At 42.1% G+C, this 18430-nt stretch overlaps 1 protein-coding gene across 4 annotated transcripts in view; it reads left to right on the forward strand.

Annotated features, from left to right (window-relative positions):
- The window catches only part of exoc6b (exocyst complex component 6B), a 106492-nt gene that overhangs the window by 44993 nt on the left and 43069 nt on the right, over positions 1-18430 (forward strand). For 3 of the 4 annotated variants that reach the window (XR_012592511.1, XM_074624248.1, XM_074624247.1), the window contains exons 16-18: positions 6349-6460; positions 7202-7336; positions 7959-8147. Coding sequence is in view for 3 of the 4 variants with exons in the window: in XM_074624248.1 (XP_074480349.1) it covers positions 6349-6460; positions 7202-7336; positions 7959-8147 (436 nt within the window). In the remaining variant the exon portion in view is untranslated. Of the gene's footprint in view, positions 1-6348; positions 6461-7201; positions 7337-7958; positions 8148-11595; positions 11674-18430 lie in introns of those variants that run through there. The other variant, XM_074624249.1, reaches the window with a different exon arrangement.

Genomic DNA, 18430 nt, shown 5'->3' on the forward strand with positions numbered 1-18430 from the left:
ACGCTGCTATCTGGTTACGGCGGTGGCGGCGGCAGCACGCCTTCCTGCCCGCTTCAAACGCACCCACAGATGCAGCGGCCCGGAAGCAGACGGGATGATGGAGCGGGATTGTGGTCATTGATCCCTCTGACCTCTGACCTCAACCTCTGTTCGCAATTCTGATTTGGCGGAAAGTAAGTGTATGTGTGTGTGTGTGTTTGTTTGTGTGTGTGTGTATGTGTGTGTTTATAATGTGCATACCTCCATGTGTGCATTTCTGGTTGTCGTGGAAACGTGTGAGTGGTTCTACGTGTTTTTAGTCTACAAAAAGACTTTTCTTTGCAGATTGTTTTCAACTCATTGCACACTTTTTTTATTTGAACAAGATGGCCTCCTTATTTAACCCCTTCAGTAATGAAGCGCATCCTTTTCCTGCACAGATCATAAGTGAATCCATGCCTCGGTGTCTTGTAGTATTACACAGGTACAGGAAACGCTCAAAACCAGGGATAATCAGAAATCAGAAACTGTTTTATTGCTAAGTAGGTTTGCACACACGAGGAAATACAGTGTCAAAGTCAAGAGACATAATATAAAATAGAAACATTCACAATCAGGGCTGGCTTAAGGCACAGGACATATAGGCGGTCGCCTATAGGGCGGAGTGTGAACACGTGTCGCTCCCATTGCAAAGAATATAAACGCTTTGGTGGACACAACCTTTAAAGGTCCCATATCGTGCTCATTTTCAGGTTCATATTTGTATTTTGTGTTTCTACTAAAACACGTTTACATACTTTCATGTTTAAAAAACCTTTTATTTTCCTCATACTGTCTGCTTGAATATACCTGTATTTACCCTCTGTCTGAAACGCTCCGTTTTAGTGCATTTCAATGGAATTGCAACAGAATTGCGTTGCTAGGCAACAGCTTGGGTCCATGTTGACTTCCTGTCATCTGATGTCCTTCACATACACTTTAACAGGAAATAAACAGGGACCCATTTAGAATGTTTACGTTTAAAACTTTGAAATGGTCTCAATATTGTAGATTTGTGACATCACAAATGCACAGAAATCCTGACGGCTGGTTTCAATAAGCTCAGTTTCTGAATACTGTCTGTGTGTTTCTCTGTGGATTAAGCGTTTCGATACTTTCACAGTATTTACATGGAACTTAAACCTCCTTTATAATATAAAAGCCATGAAAAAGTCACTTTTTTAAATACGGGACCTTTAAATTGCAGAGTAATGTACAGAGTATATACAGAATAATAATAATAGTACGTAGAATAAACAGTAAGGGGTATCAATACACTAGATAAATGCAGTATGATTAGTAAGCAGTGCAGGTAAAAGTATAAAATATATAGTTAACTTACTAGTAATACTAACAGTAGACTATTATATAAAGAATAAACAGTGGGAGGTTTGTTTCTAACGTGTGTTAATGTATCGCGTAACGTCTTCCAAAGGAAGAATACAAAGTATATTGAAAGCCTTTGTTTCTAGTTTCGAGTCGTCCTCAAGAAAACGATGTAATTTACGAGCAGTCGTCTGGCAGGTTCGCCGCCCGGTGCTGTTCTGGCCGCCGCGGCTCCAGAAGCAAAGACATCACGTTAGATTTGACAGAGAGTGTTGGTTTGGCAGACGCTGCGGCGATGAAGACGGCTCCGCTCTGTGATGCTTCAGGAGAAAACAGGAGATGAGGTGATGTTGGCAGCGACATCAACCTGCAGAACTCTTGGTGGAACAGCTGGGCCGGCAGCCAGATGTTTGCTGGTTTAAACTCCTGGACCAACCAGCTGCCACAGAGATGCCCACGAGCCACACACGACTTAAACTCGGCAGACTGCGGGTGTGAACGTGTCGAACTGTGAAAATGAAGCAGGGTGTCGCTGAGAGAGAGCATGAACACTCAGCCAGCCTGTTGGAGGTAAAGACCTGGAAAAGGAAAACGGCTTCTTGGCCCACGATTTCCACACAAGCGAAGACAATCAGGCAATTCAGAATCAAATTGCATGTGTCAATCTGGACAGGCTGTTTGATCACAAACACCAGCAGAGATCCAGCCGCTCTGGACCTCCAGGCCAAAGTGTGTTTAAAGCTGGTCTGTTGGAGCCAGTTCACATGATTCACAGGTGTGAATCATGCGCAGTTGGCACAACGTTAACCCAACACAGAACTAGAAACCTACATGCATGAGCTCATCCTTATGTTAGGAGTCTTTTAGGTTCATCTTGTGTCAGTTAGTAAGTTAAGTCCTAATGTCTCAGGCGCTTCCAGCTTGTCAGGTAGAGTTATGGCATCAGTGGATCGTCAGTTGAGCTCTCATGACGGCAAAATGTTGCACCAAATTTAGTTCATTTGAGTTGTCGTCAGAGGATTCAGTTTCAGCAACTAAGTAAATCCCCACGTTTGTGTCTTTTGTGTTGAGTTGAACTTCTTGTCCATGTTGGCTCCATGGATGTATGAAGAGAACTGGATACAGCGTTGGAGGCTCCCGTTCATTCCTATGAGAGTTGCTCAGCGGCGCATGAAGCCAAAACGGCTCGACTGCTGAGTGATAAAGTACCCGGATCATCCAGCGATCTTCCACATCCATTGGGCCCGTAAAGCAGGCGCAGTGGCGTTTCTTTTAACTCCTCCTCCCAGCCCTCGCTCCAGCCTCGGTCTGGGTCTCATTCACATGAACGGAGGAAGGGAAATAACTCTGGATTCAGCTATTAGTGCATTTTTCAAAAAAAGTATCCGTTGAGTTACAGACGTCTCTTTCCCAATGTGAGTCTATGGGAAAAAGGCATTTTGGGTCCAATGGCATCACGTGACGGACACAGAAGTTGTAGTACCGCCCGTTTGGTCACTATGTAAAATTTGCTTAAAGTCCGGTGCACTTCCTGGAGGCTTGGTTGGCACTAGGGCCTCAAAATTGTCCAAAATACATTACATTATTTGTTCAAAATAAACACATTCGAACTATTCAAATATCTATTTTGCGCATTATGTCCATGACACTGTGTCCTTACTGGCCGGCAGCGACGCAGCGCTGCACAGCGCCGTTTTGAGCTGAACTTCTGTTTCTATTTATTCCTGTCGCTCACTTTGAAAGCGCCCTCGGCCACCTTTACTTATTTAAGAAGCTGTAGCAGACTCCGTGTTAGAGCTAGAGTGCTGGTATCATATGAAAATAGAAAACCTAGGGACTCTATTGGTACCAGCTCTGTTATGCTAGCATGTCAGGGAGATGTCTATAAAGGGGAGACGGCTCATTGTGGTACCCATCATTCATCTTGAGGTCAGAGGTCAAGGGGCCCCTTAGAAAATGGCCATGACAGTTTTTCCTCACCAATAATTAAGCGTAAGGAAAAAAAAATAGAAACGGGGCGTGCGACAAAAGTTCATCTCAAAAAGGTGCATTGCGTTACGCAGTGCTGCGTCGCTCCCGGCCAGTTAGGACACGGCGTCCCGGACATAACGGTGACAAATGACGCAGAAAGTCGTGCTAAGGAGCTATTAAAGGGCGAGAGAAAAATCAGAGTGGAACACACTTAGACCAAGAAGTATGTCCGCTGCGTACTGTAGCTCAGTCACTGCTCCGCTCTGGAACAAGAACATTGTGTTTGCATGTTCCTTAAACACTGTCCAGAGTGTGTTTGGTGGTACGGTACGAGCATACCTGTGGCTTCCTGCCTCTCATTGCTGACTGCTCCCTCTCTCTTTTTTTTTGTTGTTGCTCTGTGTGTGTATTTTTAGGAAATACCTCCTACATGTATCCCTCCATCCCTCAGTGAGCCGTAAACACGGCTGCACTGAAGGCCCTCTGGCTTCCTCCTGACAGCATCAACCGCCGCGTATTTATTGTGACCGATGGCAGCATAAATATAATGAAACTCAATCCAACTTCTGCGGTGTGTCTATATTTGTATACGTGTGTGTGTGTGTGTGCGTGTGCGCAGAGTTCACTAGCACACATTGACTTTTTGCCACTCTCTCCACACACACATCGTTTTTGTCCACTCGGCACTTCTGCCGCTCCAGGAATTTCCCCCCCTTCGCTGCAAATTGTCGGAACGTTTTTAGGATTCCTCTGCTTTTTTGGAAACAAAGTGAGTTTGGAATTCCAGCTCTCGCTCTCCCTCAGGCGACACTCTGCGTGTGTGTGTGAGTGTGTGTGTTTAGGTTGAATTCCAGGCACAGATAATTTACTGATTTGGTTGGAATGTGTTTGTTACCCACAGGGCTCTGGAATCGAACGCACGCATTAAAACACACTCGAACACAGATTCCTCTTCGTCGTCCCGCAGCGGGAGAAAGTGATCGCTGTTGTTTCCGCTGATTATCTCCCCCTGTGTGATGTGTGTTTGACCTTCTGTGACCTTTGTCATGTGTGTGCGTGTTATACTATAAACTGTGTATTTAGTACGATACTGTCGCGATACTTGGGTGGCGATTCAATATGTATTTAAGTATTGTGATTTGATATTGCGATTTATTGCGTTAACTTTTTTAACACTAGACCATGGGGAAAAAGTTGAATCATACACTTCTAGAGACTTTTACTTTGGAAAATATCTAAATTAATACAGTAAAATGTTTGATTTTCAGCATCAGAGATGTCCTGAAGTCAAATATTTCAGTCATTGTCAGGAATTATTTATAATTTTTTTTCCATTTCCCTAACAAATTAGTGGTATTTTCTTTTTAATTTATAAGGGACATGTATTGTTTTATACTTCTGGGGAATATGATCCATGTTATAATTTAACATGTGAAGGTGCAGTTCGTATCCACGCAGACCCTCCAACGTTTTCTGCTTTTTCGTTTTGGCTCGCTGTAGTTTGTTTTGGTTGACGGATACGGACAAATATGACGTCACGTTACTCTGACTCTTAGTCCCTGGAACTTCTTTTCAATGAACTAAAAGGTTCCTTCAGTCCATTGTTGTCTAAAGACCTGTTGAAGATTAAGCAAATTAGTTTGAATACACACAACAGACTTTAAATGGTCATAAAATTACCACCTCTGCACAGCCAACGAGGCGTGAAGAACGCCAGCAGGCTGTTAAATCTGAAACGAGCTCCAATTTCCTCTTAAAACAAATATTTGATGGCGCTAATCAGACCCACTTACATAACAACAATCTCTGACATCCTATCGATTGTGTTGTGTTTGAGATGTGGTTGATGTTTGGTGGAGAAAGCCAGACAGATTTTCTGCTGATCTAGAAAAGGTTTTTCATGGCAGCGCGTCTCTCTCTGGCTGAGCATCGCCCTCCTGTTTAATAACTGCTTTCCTGGAAGAGTCAAACTGCACACAAAAAAGATGAACAGAGGACGCTTTTAGACTCCGACATGAGGCTGAACACAGACAGGAGAGGAACCAGTGTTGAGGAACAGGGTCTATAACGCCCCAAGATGGCCCTGGTTGGAGGTTAATACTTTATGAAAGTACAGGAACTTTCAGGTTGGAGTTTGCAGGGATGACCGTCGCTGACTGGTAAAACACACACGACGGCGCTGCTTCATCTCGTGCACTGCTTCATTCATAAACAAGGAAGTACTCTAGTATGGATTTAGGGGGGAGAGGGCCTTTCTCTTTTGCTGTCAAAGTTGATTAAATTATAACACGTTGACACCAATTTTTTTTAACGCCACTAGTTTCTTTAACGCGTTAAGGGATCATATGAAACTAGAAAACCTAATGAATCCATCGGTACCAACCATGTCATACTAGGTTGTCATGAAGGAGGTTAAATAACGCTCCAAACGTATGCTAAATTTTGGCGAGGAAAAACTCATGGCCATTTTCAAAGGGGTCCCTTGACCTGCAGGGGTGTAACATAAATTAGGGGGCTCATCCGGGACTAAAATCACATGCAGTTTGGGGGCAAGTCATAGTCAAGTCAGCACACTGACACACTGATAGCTGTTGTTGCCTGTTGGGCTGCAGTTTGCCATGTTATGATTGGAACATATTGTTTTATGCTAAATGCAGTACCTGTGAGGGTTTCTGGACAATATCTGTCATTGTTTTGTGTTGTTAATTGATTTCCAATAAGCAGCATATTTGCCCACTCCCATGTTGATAAGAGGATTAAATACTTGATAAAATCCTCTTGATTCTCGTTTAGTGTGTATTCAGCATTATCAGTAGATTTAATTCAAAGTTGGACGTCTAATGAGGCTGACAGCTCCTAACATGGTAACGCACTCACTTGAATTGGCTGACATTTAGACTTTTTCCAGCTTCGCAGACTGAGAAATTCACTTAAAATGTTTGTCCTGGCATCCAGACTTCAGCTGCAAGAACTCACTTGTGCTCAGTCACTGATTCTGTGTGTTCATGTGTGTGTGTGTGTGTGTGTCCTCAGCTCCACGGAGGTAGACGATATGATCCGCAAGTCCACCAATCTGCTGTTGACCAGAACCCTCAGCCACTGTCTACAGTACGCCATTAAGAAGAAGAATGTCGGGCTGGCGGAGGTACAGTGTGTGTGTATGAACGAAAACTCAGCTTGACACTTGTAATAATCTCTCTCGGAGGGGAACGAGCTAACGGTGTTGCACAACTCGCCCCGAGTGGTGGTCATTCTCAACCTCCACGCCTCATTTACTCTCACAAAAACAGACATTTCCCCTCTTCAACCTGTTGTTGTCATAATAACTGTGCACAAGGGTGATACCAAGTGGTGATTTTGACTTTTCCTCTTGCTCAACGCTCAGCCCCAGAGACAGAACATCATTAATCCACAAGAACAATAAGAGAACGTGTTATGCCCGCATTTTTTTATTAAACAGTTTCAATTAATTTGTCAGAAACTGGGCTGAATTTCAAAATAATGTGCAGAATATCGAGACTAATGTCCAAACGGAGGCTTATGATGCAAAAACCAATAACACAAATAAGTGTCGGAAGACTGATTATAGCAGAAATTAAACTAAATCGCTTTATTATGTTTCATTTTATTATACCTTTTCCACACAAAAAATGATGGAATAAATGCATAGAGAAAAAAATACTTAATAATTTCAAAATAAAAGGCAGCAACAGAGAAGACATAATGCCCACATGTATTCCACACACGTATAAGAGACATTATACTTTATATTGAATGGTGCTTTTTGATTGTTGTCTCTCGCTGCAGCTCTTTTACTGTAAATGTTTCTATTAAACGTACATACAGATGCCCAGGTGTGATTTTAGTGTCCTGTGTTTGCGTCCAGTTGGTGCAGGTGATCATAAACACCACCCACCTGGAGCAGAGCTGCCACTTCCTGGAGGAGTTCATATCAAACATCACAAACGTCCCGCCGGACACGGCGAACGCTACCAAGCTGTACGGGACCTCCACCTTTAAGGTAGATAAACACAAGATGCACATTTCTATCTTTTCTCTTTTTTCCATCCTTATTTCTCTCTCCTGTTCTTCTTTTTTTTTTCCTGATATGCAACACAAACCGTCGGGCGATGAAACGATCTAAAATCTTCCACATAACTATGATACATTTCTGAGATTTCTTTTTGATTTAGTTGTTTTTACCGGTTGTCTTTCCGTCAGTCTTTTGTCTCCGGAGCTGAGGGGTTTCCTTTGCCGGGTCGTCCTCAGGGCGTGGTCCTGGAGGTCTGCATTGTTCGGCGCCCCTGTCAGCCTCTGGTCGCTCGGACCTCGGCCTCGCTTCCCCCTGTCGCTCTGTCCCTCGTGCGTCCGGGCAGGGTTTCCCCCCTGATGCACGCTGTTGTCTCTCGGGCCTCTCGTCACCCAACCCCCACCCCCCATAGTCTGGGTCTCGTCCTGACCGAGTTGTTGGTATCTATGGAGACAAGCTCCTAGCGCGATCCAACTACATGCGAGTAAAGCGAGGCGAAAATGTATTCTTTGTATGAATGCGACATAATACCGAAGTAAAGCAATAAATATTCTACATTATTAATTCATAAAAAGCCCACGTGTGTCTCAGTCTGACCTCTGTCTGCTTGCAGGACGCTCGCCACGCGGCCGAGGCGGAGATCTACACCAATCTGAACGCAAAGATCGACCAGTTCCTGCAGCTGGCTGATTACGACTGGATGGCCGCGGTGCAGGGAGGCGGGACTCTGGAAGCCAGCGACTACCTGATCGACCTGATCGCCTTCTTGAACAGCACCTTCAGTGTCTTCACCAACCTGCCTGTAAGTACACAGTACACAGTACACAGTACACAGAACACAGTACACAGTACACAGAACACAGTACACAGTATACAGTATACAGTACTCAGTACACAGTACACAGTACACAGAACACAGTACACAATACACATGCACGTGCGTGCGTGCGTGCGTGTGTGTTATATAAGCTCCGTCCGCATGTTAGCGTGAGGCGTCACAGGGCCGGACAATCTGCTTTAGTTCGTTAGAGTATCAGCTCGTTACGGGTTAGATCGTTAACATGGGGCCCGTTAAGCTCATTAAAGGGTGAGCCGGTCGGGTCAGCGGCACCGGATTACACCGCGGCTCAGGCTATTGACTCTACAGCCCGACTGTAATGACATTATACGCTCCATCGGGATCAGTGGAGAGCAGGGCTGCAACATATTCACGGAAAAACACTGACATTGACAATATTTTATTTTTACTGTGATATGAAAAAATGCAAGAATACAGATATAGAGAAACAATGTTGAGCTCTAGTAAACAATTTAATCATAACCACAGTGGTTGTGTAGATATCGCCGCAGACCCCCTCGGTTGACAGTCACGCCAAGAGCCCCGTCCCTCCCCGCAGGGTGAGAGGGCGCAGCGAGCACTAATCAATACGTGTCTACAGGATCCGTCCTTTCCACGTCTCCCATTCATTGTCTATGTAAGCAACCATGCAATGCATTCTGTTACTTCATTTGTTTACCTAAAGAATCCTGCAAGAGTTTTTATTCTTTTACTGACGTAGGCTAATTTGTTTTGTCATACGGTTTCGATTTTCAAAAACACTGTTTTGATTTTTAATCAATACATGCAAAGACTCACTCAGTCAACGCTTTATTTTGTTTGCAAAGAGATGCTTCCTCTCAAAGTAGTGATGTTGGATGTTACAGAGACTGTGATGAATGCAAATGCAGTTCTGATTGCATACAAAAGTAAACTTTTTTTACTTTGATGTAATGCATAGGGTGGTGTGTTCCTTATACTACGACAGTTTTCCTAAAAGTAGATAAAAAAAATCGCATTATATCGCCTTCCTTACGGTATCGCAGGGCTCGGGGCGAAGCTGCTTCCCGGGGCCGTGGACAAAGTGTCCCCAACCGCGTCGTGCCAGCAGGGCGGGGCTCGGCCCACGTAGGGGTCTGTGGCGATGTCTGCAACCCACTCGACCCGCCTTAAAACACGGACCGAGGAGTACAACGCACGTGCGAGTCAGAGTCTGAGGTGGGATCCCGGCCCCGCGGGGAGGTGGATCGTGAGCGCGTGCGATTGGACCCGAAAGATAGTGACGACACGTTAAAGTGGTATCGGTGCCGTTGTATCGGAGCCGTTTTGCGAGTACGAGTACATGAGCACAGTATCGGACCCGATACTGGTATCGGTATTGGTGCATCCTTATTTTCTACGTATGTATGGAGCAGCGAGCTGGACGTAACCCGAGGTTCCAAATGTACTTTTCTCACCGTAAATTTGCATTTTAAAGTAGATTTTTTAAAACATGAATCTCGTAGAATTAATCCAGAATTTAAAAGTGTATTGATTCAAGCTATTCAACGAGCTCGATGAGGCTCAACTTAAAACCTCGGCCCGCCAAAAAACTGAATTTTAAACTCTGTATTTGTATTTTTCTGCATTGAACGATGGAGCGTTTCTTTTTTTTCCTTAAGCTTTTATGTACACCGTCTAAAGCACACATGATCCATGTTCCCACTCCGCAGTGTAAAGCACATGGACGGTTAAATCTTACAGCGCACACACACACACACACACACACACACTCACACACTCGGGTTAGCTTTAAGATGATTGCGCACACAGATTTGGTCAATGCGGGTCACAAGGCCACAAGGCCACGCACACAAGGTGGTCGAGCTAAGTGTTTTCCAGCACTTCTAAGAAGCTTTTCCTACACCCCCACGAGCCCTGGACATGACCCCGTCACACACACTTTAACACACACACACACTTACTGCGGGGCCTCCTAAGTAGATCAGATGCTATGGATCTAAAAAGCTGGGTGGTATGACCCTCTGAAATAAGAGCTGATCATATAAAGGAGTGGACAAATGAACTGGATACTATTGAAAGGAGTAGACTAGAAATAAAATGCCTCACAATACGGTCGTTCATTGTCACAGTAGTGTCGTTGAATATATTCTGTATTAAGGTTCATACAGACAGAAAGCAACGCACATTTTCACCTTCTGTTCTTCACATGAATTTGTCTGTTTGTGCTGAATAAACACGGACTGACCAATGTGCCGTCGTGTTGTCAAAAATATCGAAGTGTCAATACTGAAAACGGTTTCAATACTCATTTTCCACATATCTATAGATGAGTACCACCTGCGCTTTCTGCCTTCTGCAGTTGACACACACGCCTCTATTTATGTTTAAATGAAAATTGAAAATGTTATGTCTCAATGTTGTCAATTTTCCCGTGGTATCAAATATCAATATTTTTCATAGTAGTAGTAGTTATCCTTATTTACATAAGTGAGTGTAGTGCGTTTCTCTAGTGTGTTCCTCTCTCAGAGGGGAGTCAGAGGTCAGAGAGGATTTGAGGTGGAAGACCAAGAATCCAGGACTAAGTGATTGTTTTATGTTTTTATGACTGTAAAAAAAATAAAATCCAACATGTTATGCAACGAACAGTCAACACACTGAAACCAGATCACCGATCTGTTAAACCAAGGCTCACCGTGACACAGCAACATTCTTGCAACAGTCGCAGTGTGTGTGTGTGTGTGTGTGTGTGTGTGTGTGTGTGTGTGTGTGTGTGTGTGTGTGTGTGTGTGTGTGTGTGTGTGTGTGTGTGTGTGTGTGTGTGTGTGTGTGTGTGTGTGTGTGTGTGCGCGCTTATCACAGCTCTAAATGTAGTTGGAAGCAGCGGCGCACTAAGAAAGCTCAGCGGGCTCACATTTCTACCACAGCTTTAGAGGAGCGGTACACCGGCCCAGTTCTCACCAGAGAGGAGCTAAGAATACCACAGTTCAGCGCTAGCTAAATGCTCATAATCGAATTGAGCTCGGATTTAAAGATGGAACGGGGCGACGGCATGAGAAGGCCCCAGGAGTGAAAATAATCATGTGAAAATTAGAGAGTAAATTCTGCTTCTCTCTGTCTGACCATAGTGCTCCAATTTTCTGGCTTATAAACTCCTTGATCAGTTTTCTGCTTTTGCACCGAGAAGTTTTGGCGGCTCGCTCTTCCTCTGTGTCTAGGGCTTACTGAGTTCTCCATGCAGCTTCGGCACATCAGATAAAGCCAGATTAGCATCGTCTCAAAGGCCCGTGTGCAATAAATACCCAGTGTCTTCGCCTCGCGGTGATTTGATTGAGGAGTTTTATTTCAGCGGTCACAGTTTCCCATTAATAACACACCACTTTTACTGTTTTACCATCCGCTAAAATGTCCCGGTTTATGTTTCTCACCGTAGGGAACGCCCATACAACACGCCACTTTACCGGTGAGTATCTGGGTTGTTATAGTAACGGAGTGATGTTTACCAATCCCTGACTGACCTTGTTAACCCTTCAATTTTGACCCCTAAAATCCCCACTTCACAAACCAGCATGTGAGATGGCGAGGGAGTGATGCACGTTTGCCTGAATCTGTGTTGATGTGCCCCAAATCTCTGTTCCCAACCAGGGAGGGAAATCATAACCAGCCACCTGCCAACGCTAAACACATTTGTTGGCGTTTACGATAATGTAACAGAAACTTTGGCCGGTTACAACATCATTTAAAACTTTATTTAAACGTACAAATTACTTTTATTTGATGTAGTTCCCCAGTCTTGACCAGAGAAGATGATAACATGTCTGGTGTCGATGAACAGTCATGAAAAAATTTATTTTACCACTCGTTACTGTGGAGGTCCTGAGAGGAAAGTGAGAAAAACAATTCTGGTAATCCATTTTTTTTAGTCTGATCTAAATTGTTTTCTCTACTGTGTTCATGACTTAAGAACACGGGGGGAAAAAAAGGTTTTCCAGGATCTTTTTAAGGTTCCTTAATTTTGTTTTTTTTCAGTGAAACAGGCGGGGAAAAAAGTTTTACCAGGTGGAAAATATTTTTTGCTAGGTGAAAAAAAAAAAAAAAAGTTTTGCCAGGTGAATAAAAGTTTTGCTAGGTGAAAAAGAATTGCTAGGGAAAAAAAAGGGTTTTGACAGGTGATAAAAAATTTTGCCAGGTGAAAAAAAAAAATATTTTGCTAGGTGAAAAAAAAATAGTTTTGCTAGGTGAAAAAAAAAAGTTTTGCCAGGTGAAAAAAAAGTTTGTTAGGTGGAAAAAAAAAAAGTTTTGCCAGGTGAAAAAAAAATTTGTTAGGTGGAAAAAAAAAAAGTTTTGCCAGGTGAAAAAAAAAATAATTTTGCTAGGTGAAAAAAAAAAGTTTTGCCAGGTGAAAAAAAAGTTTGTTAGGTGGAAAAAAAAAAAGTTTTGCCAGGTGAAAAAAAAGTTTGTTAGGTGGAAAAAAAAAAAGTTTTGCCAGGTGAAAAAAAAATTTGTTAGGTGGAAAAAAAAAAAGTTTTGCCAGGTGAAAAAAAAAATAATTTTGCTAGGTGAAAAAAAAAAGTTTTGCCAGGTGAAAAAAAAGTTTGTTAGGTGGAAAAAAAAAAAGTTTTGCCAGGTGAAAAAAAAATTTGTTAGGTGGAAAAAAAAAAAGTTTTGCCAGGTGAAAAAAAAGTTTGTTAGGTGGAAAAAAAAAAAGTTTTGCCAGGTGAAAAAAAAGTTTGTTAGGTGGAAAAAAAAAAAGTTTTGCCAGGTGAAAAAAAAAATAATTTTGCTAGGTGAAAAAAAAAAGTTTTGCCAGGTGAAAAAAAAAGTTTGTTAGGTGGAAAAAAATTGTTTTGCAAGGTGAAAAAAAAAAATTTTGCAAGGTGAAAAAAAATTGTTTTGCTAGGTGAAAAAAAAAAATTTTGCAAGGTGAAAAAAAATTGTTTTGCAAGGTGAAAAAAAAAATAATTTTGCTAGGTGAAAAAAAATAATTTTGCAAGGTGAAAAAAAAAATAATTTTGCTAGGTGAAAAAAAATAATTTTGCAAGGTGAAAAAAAAAATAATTTTGCTAGGTGAAAAAAAAAAGTTTTAGGTGGAAAAAAAAAAAGTTTTGCCAGGTGAAAAAAAAAATAATTTTGCTAGGTGAAAAAAAAAAGTTTTGCCAGGTGAAAAAAAAGTTTGTTAGGTGGAAAAAAAAAAAGTTTTGCCAGGTGAAAAAAAAATTTGTTAGGTGGAAAAAAAAAAAGTTTTGCCAGGTGAAAAAAAAGTTTGTTAGGTGGAAAAAAAAAAAGTTTTGCCAGGTGAAAAAAAAGTTTGTTAGGTGGAAAAAAAAAAAGTTTTGCCAGGTGAAAAAAAAAATAATTTTGCTAGGTGAAAAAAAAAAGTTTTGCCAGGTGAAAAAAAAAGTTTGTTAGGTGGAAAAAAATTGTTTTGCAAGGTGAAAAAAAAAAATTTTGCAAGGTGAAAAAAAATTGTTTTGCTAGGTGAAAAAAAAAAATTTTGCAAGGTGAAAAAAAATTGTTTTGCCAGGTGAAAAAAAAAAAAAATTTGCAAGGTGAAAAAAAAAAGTTTTGCCAGGTGAAAAAAAAAATAATTTTGCTAGGTGAAAAAAAAAAGTTTTGCCAGGTGAAAAAAAAAGTTGTTAGGTGGAAAAAAAAAAAGTTTTGCCATGTGAAAAAAAAGTTTTGCCAGGTGAAAAAAAAGTTTTGCCAGGTGAAAAAAAAAGTTTTAGTTTACTTTTTTCATCTCTGAAAATAGGTGGTGAAAAAAAACCTTTTCTGTCATAAACACAAGAGAGAAAACAATTTAGAACTTTTTATTTATTAATTTTTTTCTCGCTTGCCTCTCAGGGCTTCCGTACATTACACTAGACGAAAATTAATTTCCAGCCCTGGTATCTGTCAGATCAAATGTGTTTTTTAAGTCCGTGAAGTGGAGTTGCTTGCAGTGGCCCCTTTGTGTGTGTCAAGGTTACATTCAAAGAGAAAACACTCACAAAAATGCACCCAAAAGTCCAGGATTCATTTTTGTGGTGTTTCCTGAGTGACGTGAACTAAATACCTGCCATAACGCTGCAACACTGAACCTGGATCAGCTCCTTTTACGGTGATCTGAAGGTTAACTGTGTGAATAATTCCCATTATCAGTCGTTTTCCAAGTCATGAATCAGGAGAAAGACCTGTAAACCCTTCAGATTCACACTGAAGACTCTCTCACCCTCACATTTTTTGTCACAGATGTATTTGAAGCAGCATTGAACTGTCGCAATGTCAGTATCATATTTTTTCCGCCGTGATCCCACCTCTTGACTTTTGGCTGCCCTGACTTGCCGTTTGTTTGACTGACAGGTTTCTGGATGGACGGAGAGCATATTATACACCGTGTCGAATCCCTTCCAGGAGTCGTGAATCAGTGCGTTATGAAGCAGTGACTTTACCGCGCTGCTGTGTTTCTAAACTCAACCTGCTTCGAGCATTATGAGGCTGAATTCAGATGGGAGTGCTTCAAAACAAACCGCGTCCAAAATGGGAGGTTTTGGTGGAGATGCACATCAATCTGTTATTACACTTTCACATATGAGGTTCTGGTTGTTCTAACAAATTTGTCAACAGTCTTTTAATTTGAAGTTTTTTATTAAATCTAGTGCAAACATGATCTCAGAAAGCCTCGCATGTATATAAATATACGTTAAACTGAACTCTCCTTGTGTTTATGCGACGTGTACAGTACCTGAGCTTCCCCGTCACACCACCACAGCCTCTGTAAATAACATGTCATTATCAATGCAGATCACGATTACAGCTGAGTGAACAGGACTGCTGGTGTAGTGTGTTTGACCACACACAGACAGATGAATTTACCCTGAGAATAATACAATATGTTTGAATATGTGACCACATCCCTTTTCTGACCGCAGTCACATTCTTCTCTTGTTGTATTCACTTAAGCTGGATTGGAACAAGATTGTCCGGATCAGTTGGAAGCTGCATTCAACTTGTTTAAAGGCTCCTGAAAACTTGGTTTCTAATTTTGAAACTGCGGGAATCAATACTTTTATATGAACAATGGAAGTGTTGTAAAAATGGACAAAAAATTAAAAATGTGATTGTAAAAGTCTTTGTAGAGCAACGAGAGACCTTTCACATAACATGTAGTCATTTAATTCAATAATAATATCAATAATACAGATCAATGTGTCTTTAAAGAGTCCATTTCCATCTCCTAAACGCTGAGACAGACGGAGAGATGTATGCCTCTATTAGCATATTTTACTGTCATTCGGATCTGTCTGCATTCCTTTCGTTACTCCTCCTTTTCCTTCCTCTCCCCTCGTTCATTCCTGTTTCTTGATTATTCACCCTCTTCTCTGGCTGACCCCGTCCGTCTCGTCCCGTCACCTCGCCTGCTTTCTTTATGTCTCTCGTCTATTTGTTCAGCCGTTAGCAGCTGAGTAGCTTTTAACGAGCTCTCTGATGAACGTCTCTCGTTAGCGGGAGGGAAGGAGGGAAGGATTTAGGAATAGAGGGAGTGAGGATGGAGAGGAAGCATCACTTGATTCTGTGTCCTTCCTATCTGTCTCTCCTTCTTCTGTCCTTTTCACCTTTGTTCCATCTTCTTGTTTCCTTTCCTTCATTACTCACTCCACTCATCTCTGCTTCCTTTCCTTTGCTTTCGTTTTGTGTTCTCTCTTCAACTTTCTTTTTCTTTTCTTTCCTTTTCTTTCCGTTCCTCACCCTCCTCTCCTTTTATCTTTCCTTTCCCGTCATTTTCTTTTCCGTCCTTCCCTTTATCTTTCTTCACCTCTCCTCACGTTTCCTCACCTTTCACCTTTTTCTTTACTCACCTTCTCTCCATTTCCTTTCCAATCACTTCCTTTCCTCAAACTCATCTTTCATTCTTCCCTTTCCTCACCTTCCCTCACTTTCCTTTCCTTTCTTTCCTCAAATATACATTTCTCATCTTTCCTTTCCTTTCCTTTCCTTCCCTATCCTTTCTTTTCCTTTCCTCGCCTTTATTCTCTCTTCCTTTCCTTACCTGCTCTTTTTTTCTCACCTTTCCTTTCTTTTCCCTCACCTTTCCTCACCCCTTTCGTTACTTTCCTTTGCTCTACTCACCTTTCTTCTCCTTTCTTCACCTTCCCTCTCTTTCTTTTCTTTCCTTTCCTTTCCTTTCCTTTCCTTTACTCGCCTTTCTTCTCTCTTCCTTTCCTTACCTGCTCTTTTTTTCTCACCTTTCCTTTCTTTTCCCTCACCTTTCCTCACCCCTTTCTTTACTCACTGTTCTTCTCCTTTCCTCACCTTTCCTTTCCTTACCTGCCCTGTTCTCACCTTTCCTTTTCTTTACTCACCTTTCCTCTCCTTTTCATTCCTTTGCTCAACTTTCCTTTCTTTTTCTCACTTTTCCTCAACATTTCCTTTCCTTTCTTCTCCTCTCCTCCCTCCCTCCCTCCCTCCCTCCCTCCCTCCCTCTCTCCTTCCCTCCAGTGTGCCTCAGGCTAATGGTTCCCAGTTGTCTGTATTGAACTGTGAGACAACACCGTTTCTGTCAGACAGACCTACCTGTGTGTTTGTGTGTGTGTGTCAGTGAGCTCAGGTTCAGGACATGTAAATAGAATTAGCCTATTTCACGCTCAATCTCACCCCGTGATAATTCACCCCTGGGGTTGTGTCTATGTGTGTGCGTGTGCGTGTGTGTGCATGCAGAGTTCAGAGGCCAGCATCGTAGTGGAGGATATCCGGCCGGTCGTAGGTGTGTGTTTCTCGAACATATGTGCTCGCACGTGTGCGGCGTGTGTGTAATTTGATTTCCCCTTTGAGGTGAGCGCTGCCTCCTGAATGAACTGCGCTCCAGAGCTCTTTCCTGAGGTGGACCTCAGTTCACTCTCAGCTACAATGGGATCTTTCTGCTGCTGTCGGGTTCCTTATAGAAGATAAAGATTCATTTTATGGATCTCTGAAGGAGGGAAACCGTGTTTATTACAGAGGCGGGCGAGTTGAGCTGCTGTCTGGAGAACAAACAGGAAATGATATTCATTTATGACACTAAAATTAAAATAGTACTTAATTGAATTGTACTTCCTGGATATGGTATTCCAGGAACAGCTTGACCATTTCTCAGAATTTTTACAGACGGATCACTTCACAGGAATATCATGTATTGTACGTTTTGTTTCCTTTGTTCATTTCTTTTCATTAGCTGGTGTTTTTCATCCCAACTGTACCGGAAACCAGACTGTTGACCTCTGTAGAGTAGATTTAGAAATAGGACGGAAGGACGTGTTTAATTTGTCACAAATTCATTATGAAAACACAGTTTGGACCGTCATCATCTCCCTTGTCTATCTTATGGTACGTGTCCACAGGGGCATTTTTTATCGCAAGGGGACGCTACGCTTCCCAACATTGGACGCTTGGTGGGCTGTCCCCACCTGATTGGACGAACGCTTTCCCTCCGTTGGCTGCTGCTCCCAGCTTTCAAACCGGAACCAGTCTGGAAGCTTGTTTGAAAACTTTCTTCTCTTATTTCACGAAAATAGTTCACCGAAATGTGTTTCTGAAAACATTTGAGACCAGAAATAATCCACGCAGTTGCTAAATCTGTCTTTATTTTGGATCGACAACGTTTATTTTAAAAGATTCTCGGGAGTTTGGAGAGGCGTCGCGTCGGACGCCCCTGATTTACATAAAGTAGACGAGCCCTCAACTTTATCCAAATGAGGAGCGGGCGTTGCGACTCTCCGTTTCCTGAATCGCGACGTCACGCTACCAGAATGCATTGCACGGCTGCTTACATAGACAATGAATGGGGAGCGTGGAAAGCACGGAGGCTGTGGACACGTACCATTAGACAGACAGCAGCATCATAGTTTTACTTTATATGCCCGGACAAACTCACAAGAAACAATATTTAAGTAAGTAAGTAAGTAAAGAAAGGATATTTCATTACTGTCTACAAATCATTCCTCTTCTGTGGAGCAGTTTATTCTCCAGCAGAGGAGATTAAATAAAACTGGATGTAGCATCACCGCTAATACGATAGCTTCATCCATTGTGACCTCTCTGGCTCCCTGAAAGGTTGGCTCTGTCGAGACGGCTTACTGTTGGTCAACCGAAGCAAATTTATGTGTCAAAGTTAACCAAAGTTGGAGTCGATGAGTTCTACTTCATGCAGATCTACTTTTGGTTCCTGAGCAAATCCCTCAAATTACAGCAATTCCCATTGGAATGAATGGATTTTCGCTGGTCATTTTCATACAAATTTTAACTCCACAGGA

Source organism: Sebastes fasciatus, chromosome 22 (genome assembly GCF_043250625.1).
Source record: "Sebastes fasciatus isolate fSebFas1 chromosome 22, fSebFas1.pri, whole genome shotgun sequence".
NCBI lineage: Eukaryota > Metazoa > Chordata > Actinopteri > Perciformes > Sebastidae > Sebastes > Sebastes fasciatus.